The 10,167-nt window shown below is 45.5% G+C and overlaps 1 protein-coding gene across 1 annotated transcript; it reads right to left on the minus strand.

Moving 5' to 3' along the window:
- Nucleotides 1–623: 623 nt before the first annotated feature.
- tril (TLR4 interactor with leucine-rich repeats) lies at nt 624–4,062 on the minus strand. The gene has a single exon (XM_005728822.1). The coding sequence runs from the start codon at nt 3,552–3,554 to the stop codon at nt 1,077–1,079; it is 2,478 nt and encodes an 825-aa protein (XP_005728879.1). The 5' UTR covers nt 3,555–4,062; the 3' UTR covers nt 624–1,076.
- Between the last annotated feature and the right edge of the window lie 6,105 nt (nt 4,063–10,167).

Genomic DNA, 10,167 nt, shown 5'->3' on the forward strand with positions numbered 1-10,167 from the left:
ATGAGGCATTCATGGACATGTTTGAGACTCTGGATGTCTGCAACACTGTGAGTCAGCTGCTTTCAAGAAGTTATGCGTTATTATTGTAATATCTGTACTGAGTTTCCCAAATCTTGTGTCTAAACATATGCCCGCCATATTCGCTTCCATTATATTCAATGGAAGGAACCTACATGGACTAAAACACAAATAAACAAACAACCAAAAATATGACAGACAGGCAAGTCGAAAAAAATGCAGTTTTGATTTTGGCATGAACTGTCCCTTTAAGGTCAGCTGTCACAAACCAAGAAGCTTTAATGTCTAACATCTTGACTGTCTGATGCTATGAAAAGTTTGTGTGCAGACAATTGTCAATATGTGTGTATGTGTGTGTGTGTGTGTGTGTGTGTGTGTGTGTGTGATTTGAACTGAATGTAGGAGGCACTCCACCCTGTAGACTCAAACAAAGGGACTGCCTAACTATTGCCAGACCTCATCTTGACACGCACACAGCTCACTCACTCACTCACTCACTTCTTTAATGTTTTGTTGCTGCTCTCGTCCTCAGTCTTATGTACAGTCTGGGTTTTAGGACCCGCAGATACAATAACACATGCACTCAAATGACAAATCAGTCACATTGTTGGGGATTTTTACTTTGTCATGTAATGCAAAATGATACAAAGTTCCTTATAAAAGTATAAAATACGGTAGATGTGGTACAAAACAGGAGATTTTTCTGCCACCCAGCAGCCATCGTTACACACTGTACAAATATGAGACAATATGATGTCTGCAAACTGAATATTAGCACCGTAGTTGAAATCAGTGGTACATCATTCACGTACACAAAAAAAAACAAAAAACAAAAAGAAAAACAATGCATGTAGACTCACAGAAGCAAGAAAATTAAAGAGGAAGGGTCCAAACTGGGAAACGGGAAGTCAGAGGGAATGGACTTCCTCTGGTGTCTCATGAGCTCAGCTGAGAGGAGTTTGTGTTAAAAAGGCTAAATCACAGAGGGAAACATGAAGCAATTCCCATTTTTTTCAGTGTCAACATTCTTTTAAAGCTAATTTGGAGTTTTAATGGTTCTAGTCAGAGAATCTCTGCATTTCGCTCTCCCTGCGAACGCTGCTGCTGTCCAGAAAGCGGTCGCAAGGGAACTCGATGAGATCCCCCTCCTCTAGCGGTGCGAGCCGTGCTGGCCGGCTGCTTTGGTAGCTGGTGAAGTCGGTGGAGACGGACGCCGTGGCCATTGCGGTGCGAAACGGTCGCCTGGTGGAGTACATGTGGCGCACGTGCACAGCTGACTTCCTCCTCTGCAACTTTCTCCTCAGACTTCTCCCCAGCCACACCCCGCCGATGACCAGCAGCAGCACAGCATTCCCAGCGAGCATCGCCACCGTCACCAGCTGGAGGTCAGAGGTCAGCGTAGCTCCACGGCCATTTGCCTCAGATAGGGTGACCAGCCCCGTGCAGTGGTCGCGTGGTGCGACCTGACACACGGAACCTCCGACCACTCCCTCCACGCAGACCATGTAGGTCACATCTGAGCTGAGCTCTCGGAGGGTCACGGAGCGAGCCGCGCCGTGGGCGTAAACATAGCGGGGGAAACGATCCTGGGTGCCAAACCTGTCAAACAGAACCCGGTAGTGGACTTCATCAAGACCTGGCCCGGGCCCTGGTGTGTAGCGGTGATGATCCCTGGTGGTCCAGTACACAGTGACGGTATTAGATGTGACGTGATGCACGGACACATTAGTGATGAAATGGCGGTTGAAAACACAAGGGTCTGTAATGACAGGTAGGGTGTCATCCTGATCCGACCTAAGGAGATCTAACTGCTCTCCTGAGTGAACAGACACAGTGGTGGTTAGCCCGATGCTTGCTTGGCTCATTGTGGCTGATGGACTGGGTTTGAAAATAACTTTTGACCTCGTTCTCCCCTTAACGCGTTTCCCAGCTGCCTCTGCAGCAGGCCGTAGCTTCTTCTTTGGTTTCCTTCTGTCCAGGAAAGAAGAAGGTTCTGCCACCTCTGGACCTCCTTGGTCTCCTTGGATCCCCACCTCTTCCTGTCCCTCTTTTTTCCTCTGCTCTCCATTTTTCCATACCATGACTCCACTCCTGTTCACCGGTCTTAAACGTCCTGTTTCTTCCACTTCCCCTCTCTTTCTCACACCTTTCTGAGCTTCTTCATCTGTCCTCTCTCCGCCCTCTGGCAACCGAGAATCTCTTTCACCTCTCTCAGTGCTCCCCAGCTTCACTAGTACGGCCCCTGCCCTGCTCTCCTCAGGCCTAGCTTGACTTGTACACAAGTGAGTCCAGTTCCCAAGGGGCTGCAGCTGGGAGCTGTTCACATAGTCCAGATATTTCCCCCTCAGAGTTGCTGGGTAATGACACTGCACAAACACAGTCAGCAGTTTGCCCTGAGAGTGTGCAGCAGCAATCCATTCTCTCAGTTGCTCCAGGCGACAGTCACATGTCCAGTTGTTGCCTTGGAGATCCAAGTCGTAAAGTACGCTGTTGAGGGTAAACATGTCCCCAGACAGACTGGTGAGAAAGTTGTCCTTCAGCTTCAACACTCTTAGGTGTTTAAGTCTTGAAAAAGCCAGAGAGTCCACGCTGGATATCCGGTTGCGGCTGAAGTCCAGCTCCTCGACACGCTCCAGGGGGTCGAGGAGGACGGCAGGAATTCCCACCAGTTCGTTGCCGTCAATCAGAAGCTCGGTGAGGCTCGACAGGCCCCTCAAAGCACCACTGTCCATTTGGGAGATTTTGTTGTTGCTGAGGGAAAGCTTGGACAGTTTTTTCAGGTTTTGGAAGACATGGTTGCCAATATGACGAATTTCATTTTCAGACAGCAGCAACGTCGTCAAAGCTTTGAGATGAGAGAAAGTGAGGACATTGCGCATGGCTGATTGCTTGTTGTGGGCCAGGTTTAAAAAGCGTAGGCTGGTCAGTTTAGAGAAAGCGTTTCTGTGAATGTGCTGCAGTTTGTTGGATTCCAGATGAAGATAATGAAGATTGATCAAACTCTTAAAAACAGAGTCCTGCAGAACTTCTACAGAGTTGCCATCCAGGCGCAATTTAATAAGATTATCCAGGTTGGAAAACAGTCCCGGTGTGATTTTCTTAATTGCATTGTTGTTTCCATAGAGAATAGTCAATTTCTTTAGGGGCTGCAAACTTCCCGCGGGTATAGCTGTTAAAAGATTATGTCCCAAGTACAGCTCTTCCAATTTGGGAAGGTTCTCAAATGATTTTGGGTGAATAACTCTTATTTGATTGTACTGCAGATTTAACCGTTCGAGGTTACTGTACCGTGTGAAGTCAAAGGCGGAGATGTTAGAGATGAAGTTGCCCCCAAGGCTGAAAATCTGCACTTCCTCGGGCATCTGCGCAGTGGGTTTGGGCACAGTGCGCAATCCGCGATTGGTGCACATGAGATGCTGTGAATGCTGACAGTCGCAGCGGTTTGGGCAAAAGCCCGTCGCCAGCGAGGAGGACAGAAACCCATTAAGCGACAGCAGGAAAAAGCACATCCCCACCAGGAAACTGCTGGTATCCATTCCCACAGCGCGGCCGGCACAGCCCGGATCTGAAGCGGCATTCGCTTTGTGCGTTTCAGGTGCAGTCGCCCCTCTCCTCTGTCACGCTGGACTCTTCCATATTTCACTTGTTGCTCTGTAAAGTGTACATTTCAAGCGCGCAGCGCCATCGCTGAGCAGCATCATCTATGGAACGCGTGAACTTGCCCAATGCGCTCTGATGCTGTCCGAGGGAACAGCCACCTCCCCAAGTAAAGCCTACATCCCCCCAAGTGGTCATCTGCTGCGAATTACAGAGTTCAGACGCTGAGCATGATCGCACACTCACACACTCAAACTCACTGAAAGTCCCTCCCCCGCAACTCTGCGACCCCGCCAAAACCAGATGTGCGCAGAGATCCAGAAGAGATCTGCGCGTGCACGCAGGTAATGAGACACACACGGCGTGCAGTGACGGAGATTGAGAAACCCTTTGACCGAGTTTTTGCGCCCCCCCTCCTTCACCGGGGGTCTGAGATCTGGTATATGGACAAAGCAGACAGCAAGATTTCCTTCCCACGGAATCCCCAGGGAACCCCGAAAATTTCAGCTCTCTCTCTCTTGCAGAACGGTTCGGGCAGAGCAGAGCAGTCACTCATGAAACAAGCTTAGTAAAAAAAAGTTTAATGAATGTTGAATGCATGTTTCCCCCCTCTCTCTCTGCTACAGTAGGAATACCACCAACATGCAGCTCAGCCGATTTACCATTTTCTCATTAACACGCCTTTTGTTGCTTCGTGGGAGCACAGATGGTTCGCATTTGCAGTGCAGGAATTCTAAAGTGTGTGTTAAGACAGGCGAAGAGAGGTGCCAGATCTTAGTTAGAGATCGTCTCGCAGAAAGTGAGTGACGCGTGCGAATATTTAGCGCACGGTTTTGCAGACGGAGGAATCATTAGCTGCAGTGTGCGCGGAGGTTCGTGTTCAGGGCCGCTCTGAAATGTTGCTGCCAAGACATCTGCAAATACGAGGCAAAGAGCTTAAATCCAGGGGCGATTCTAGGATTTTTCAGTGGGGTGGCACAAGGGAAACCATGTGGGGGTTGGTGTAGTAGCTAATAAACTTATTGAACATTTAATCACATGGTTTGTTGTAATTATGTTTCTTTTTCCTAATAAAGCTTTCATTTATTCAATTTAAATAAAAAAAAATTACATCATGGCAGCTGTTTTACACGTAGAGAACCAAATTATCAGTGGTAAATAAAGCGTGTCATTAACATTACTGTTACTATCTAAAAATGAATGAAAATGTGTGTCAGAGTTGCATGTTTGTAACTATCATACAGACATTGTGACAAATCAAATAGATTGAACATCGCAGTCCCAATTAAAATACTTTGTATCTTTAATCAGCACCAGTCTTTTGAGTTCATATATTATTAGTCGCATAGATATATTTAAAATTAAAAAGTGAAGAAAGCGAAGAGTTTCCCAGTAAAGGATGTCTGACCACCCCAGGCTCCCCAATTTAGCATGTTTAACTCCTGTACCAGTGCTTACCAAATCTTTTGTGGTCACAAGTCCCTTCATCTCCATAACCTGTCAGGTTGCCCATGATTTTAAATTTGTCAACACTTAGCACTATTGTGTCAGTTAGACTTTTCAGCTTTCTCTCAGCAACAACAAAATCTCTGTCAATCTGCTGGGATTTTCCCACACAACCATCTCAGGGGTTTACAGAGAATGGTCCGGAAAAAAGAAAATATCCAGTGAGCAGCAGAAATGTCTTGGTTGATGCCAGAGGTCACTGGAGAATGGTCAGACAGCTTCAAGCTGACAGGAAAGTAACAACAACTCAAGAGCATCGTGGAAAGCACAACATGTCGACTCTGGAAGCAGATGGGCTACAGCGGCAGAAGACCACACCGGGTGCTGCTCGTGTCAGATATTAACAGGAAACTGCTGCAACACTCACATGGTAGGGTTACAATTTGACAGCATTAAAGCATGGATCTATTCTGTCTTGTATTAATGGTTCAGGCTGCTAGTGTAATGATGTGGGGGATATTTTCCTGGCACACTTTTGGTTCCTTAATACAAACGGGATTGTTTAACTGTCGCAGGCTACCTGAGTATTGTTTCTGGCCATGTTCTCCCTTTATAATCACAGCGTACCCATTTTCTGATGGCTGCTTCCAACTGGATAACCCGCCACATCACCATCCTCAGATCATCTGAAACTGTTTTTTTTAACATAACAATGAGTTCACTGTACTCAAATGGCCTCCACAGCCACCAGATCTCAGTCCGATAGAATACTTTTGGGATGTGCAGCCGACAAATCTACAGCACCTGTTTGACGACGTCACATCAACATGGACCAAAATCTCTGAGGAATGTTTCCAGCACCTTGCTGAATCTTTGCAGTTCTGAAGGCGATAGAGGGCCCGGCAAGGTGTAGCACTGGATGTTAAATGAAAATGTGGCATGGTGCTCCTTAGCAAATTGAAGAGAGCAGCACAGGATGTTTATTTACATAGCTTTGCTGCAAAGATTGCCTGCTTACCCCCAGTCTGTGACTGAATTTAAACAGAGTACTTACAATGTCAGGTCGCAGGACTTTTTACCATTAGCTGTAACTCTCATTCACACTGAAACTTGGAAAAACTGGATTTAAAATATTTTACTGCTTATAAATAGGGTGAGTCACAAAGGAAATGTGCTGCATTCTCTGGTTTCACTGGAACATTTCATTTGTCTATGTGCAGCTATTGTTGCACATGTTTTGTTTTTTTAAATGTCTTTTTATTATGTTGCTGTCTGTCTCTATTTTTGCACATTCTTTTTGTACATGTGTCTCTTGGAAAAGAGATATCGATCTATATGAGACTACCTGTTTAAATGAAGGATTAAATAATACTAATAATCGGGTAGTCCTACGCTTCATACTAGCTTAGCACACTCTTGTACATCATTGCTGTTTAGGCTGATGCTCTGAATCATGACCCAGGCTACAGAGTGATCACTCCAGTTCTCTTTTTTATGTAAATAACATGTTTTCTTCTGAAGTTAGCAAACTGATGTGGCTAAAGATTCATCTGCCATGGTAACAATGTGCCTGCTCAAATCTTTCGAGGTTAAAGTCAAAGGCATTGAAGATATCATACTTCAATAAGGCTTGAGATACAAGTGATGGAGCGGTCTCTAAACTGAGCAGCACAGACCAAAAGCACGCCCTGACTGGCCTCATTCTCATGCATAACTGTTGGTAGACATAATCAGATGTTATAGGTCTCTGTGTGTGAGAGTGTCTGTGTATGTTTGTGTGTGTGTGAGAGAAATACAACCCATGGGGAAGCCCCCCTCTCTCTGGGAGGTCATTTCCTGTTTGGCTATCTTTCTATAGTGTTTCTACATCCCTGCCTACCCTGTATCCATGTCTTTCTAGTGTTTCTTTCTCTTCTCCAAGGAACACACACATTGAGAAAGCACTCAGCGATCTGGCCCCCAGACATACTGGGACCAGCCAGTTGGTTTATGGCAGTCAGCTGGGCTGTCTCAAAGTCAAAGGGAATACACAAAGATTTCATCAGTCCATGTGGACTCTACTGTAGCATCAGATCATGATCGAGATTTCCCAGAGAGTTCAGACAGACAAAATGAGAGATGAACAAAGGAGGAAAAGACAAACAGTGTGATTAAAGTTAGAGCAGAGAGGGATACGAGTGTTTTAGAGCTGACCCAGATTTACAAAGACTGGCAAAACAGGTTCCATTGAGGCCCTCGAACAGAGCTGCCCACCACTGGGGCTGCAGACCAGTTTCACCAGCCAGTCCTTTCATCACCTCCTTCTCCCGCCAATGGGGCCTCTCACTGTTTAATGACATTTCAGTCTCAGAGCAGAGAAGCGAGAGAAATACCTACTTCCACTAAAACGACAAAGAGAGGGGAGAGACGAGCTCGTATCTCTGTCTGCACTTTAACATAGTGTGTGTGTGTGTGTGTGTGTGTGTGTGTGTGTGTGTGTGTGTGCGCGCGCGCACAACATAAAGAATATCCAGGTCACTGCTAGTAAGTAACGTGAGCTAATACTGCAGCGTACTGTATGTAGGTCATTGAGGAGTGTTACATTACTCATTGCACAGTCTTCAGGTGTTGAATCAGCTTCTTATGAATGAGTGTGTGTGTGTGTGTGTGTGTGTGTGTGTGTGTGTGTGTGTGTGTGTGTTTTCAGATGTGTTGGGGAAGTCAACTTTGACATAATTTTAGATTTTAAAACTTGCATTCATACACAACAATGTGCTGTAAAAACTGGAGTGATTGTTAGTGAAAATGGGCCTCCTATGCACCAACATAGACAACAACATAAATGATTTATTGAATCTGAGCAAGTATGCTTCATTAAATCAAAACAAGATATGCTTTTTGTTTGAAACAAGGACATTTCCAAGTGATTGAAAACTTTTAGGAGCATACAAAAATGCTTCAAACACAGCAGGACTCTGAAGGTAGGGACTAATGAGCCTCACACAAAGCAGGCGGTCACACTACTTCGAACATGTGCATCTTATTGTGTCTCCCGTCAAACTTTTATCTGCCTTGAATCACAGAGACAATGTCTCTGTAGTGTACCACAGCATGGGACTTGCTCACTTCTAGACTTCATCTCAGGAATCAGTGGGGGCTGTAGGTAAAAGTCAAGCAGTGCTCGAAATAACAAATAGCAGATTGTCTCTGCACTGAGACCAGAAAGCACGGCGGTCAATTTGTGCACTTTTGCAGGACGATAAGCACAAGTGCTGCATTTAGGAGGGGTGTTGGAAGTACGTTAATGTTTTTTTCAGGTCCTTCAAGATGCCAAAATAAAGCCAGATATAAATCCAGGAGTGGAAATCAAGTGGTGGGAAAGAAAGAGTGAGGAGGTGGGATTGCGTGTGTGTGTGTGTGAAGTTGGTTTACATGAGCAACAGCTGCTGTGATTGTTATGAGCTGGGAATCTAGTCCATGGTGTGTGTGTGTGAGTGTGTTACTGCACTTAGAGAGAGATGGAAGCACGTGTCTGCAACTGTGCTGACATGTTGCTGCAACTGAAGACTTTCAGTAAGTTAAAAGATGAAGGTAAAAACGATCGAAGAATAGCCATAAGAGCACACGGCCGCCCTTGCCTGCCTGGGGCCCAGGTGCTAACCTTTTACATCCTAGTGGTCAACCCCACCCCACCCCCACCCACCCTTAGTTCAATTCTTCCAGCTGGTTCCCATCACGGGCAGAGAAGGAGCAAAAGAAACAAGGGACAAATACTGTCAGCATCACTCTGCTCAAAGAAAAACGTGGTTAATATCAAATGAAAGCAATAAAAAAAAAAAGCACACATATCACAAACAGCTGCTGTTACAAAAATACACCACTGACGAAACAGCTGATTACAACAACAACATCAGCACGTCCTGCTAAAGCATTTCTGCTCTGGGGGAGCTCCAGCTTCTCATGTCTGACTTGAGATATGTTGAAATAGCTGGGGAAGGGGTAACGCAGGAAGGGAAAGAAGGGGGAGGATGGCAGCACAGCCCTTATTTTTCAATCGACCCGTTAAGAACAGAGTAGAGAAAGGGAGGAAGGGAGGTACTCAACATCTGGAAAATATTAGAGGCCATGCTATGGCCCTTGTTGAAGGTTTGGGAGAGAGTGGATAGGGAGATAGAGAAATAAAGAGGGCAGTGTAAAGGATAGTGTGCGTATTGAGAGGGAGACCCTTTGATCTGCCAAGTTTGATAGCAGCTGTCTGCACGCTGGGTCACATAATGACACTGAGGAAGCATAATGACTTGAGATTTTAAGATCACTGAGCTGCACAGAAGATAACACTCAGGGATTTAAGTAGCTTGAAAACTGTGACAGAGATGCATGGGCATCTGCACACATGAAAGAAAGCGCAAAAAACAGAGCCCATATGGAGGTGATCTCTGGATTAGCATCGCTCAGTTCAACGCAACACAAGTACAAGTCACAAACAAGGCTGCAGAAAAAATGCGGGTCTTTATGAGTCATTAAAACAAAGTCGTCACTCTGTAATTTAGAGAGTGGAGACATCTGATCTGCAGCTGTCCCAGTCCCCACACTGCACTGCTTGTGTGAAACATCGCCCTCTGCTGACAGACATTATAGCCTAATGTAGGCCAGTACTGTAATAACGTCACAGAGTGATGATGGCTCCTGAGAAAGATGATTTTTTATAAATGCCCTCTTTCATTGAGAGAGCTCAAAGTAAGCTAATTTGCTAACTCAATCTAGCCTTAGATTAAGTTAGCAATCTAGATGTGCTAGATTGAATCTAGCCCACAGGGCATCTTTGATACCCCTTAGAACTGCTTCGGTGCATTTCCTCCAGAAAATGGCTCTTTAAATGTTAGCAAGGCACATAATTGTGGTCCAAAAGTTGCTGGAGCCACCAGTGGCTGGTGGAAATTTACCAGTGACTGGCATATTTGTACCATCATTTTCTTCCCATGGAAATTATGCCAATTTCTGCCCACAGTCCTACATAATAATAGTTTCTCAGACTGTTGCCTAAAAGGTGGGTACGGTAGATCTCAAAAAGCACCATGCAGGACAGAGTGAGATCTGGTGCATAAAGGGCACCAGGGGTGGCACTGC

This window comes from Pundamilia nyererei, unplaced genomic scaffold (assembly GCF_000239375.1).
Source record: "Pundamilia nyererei isolate P.nyererei 1_Seehausen unplaced genomic scaffold, PunNye1.0 scaffold00030, whole genome shotgun sequence".
NCBI lineage: Eukaryota > Metazoa > Chordata > Actinopteri > Cichliformes > Cichlidae > Pundamilia > Pundamilia nyererei.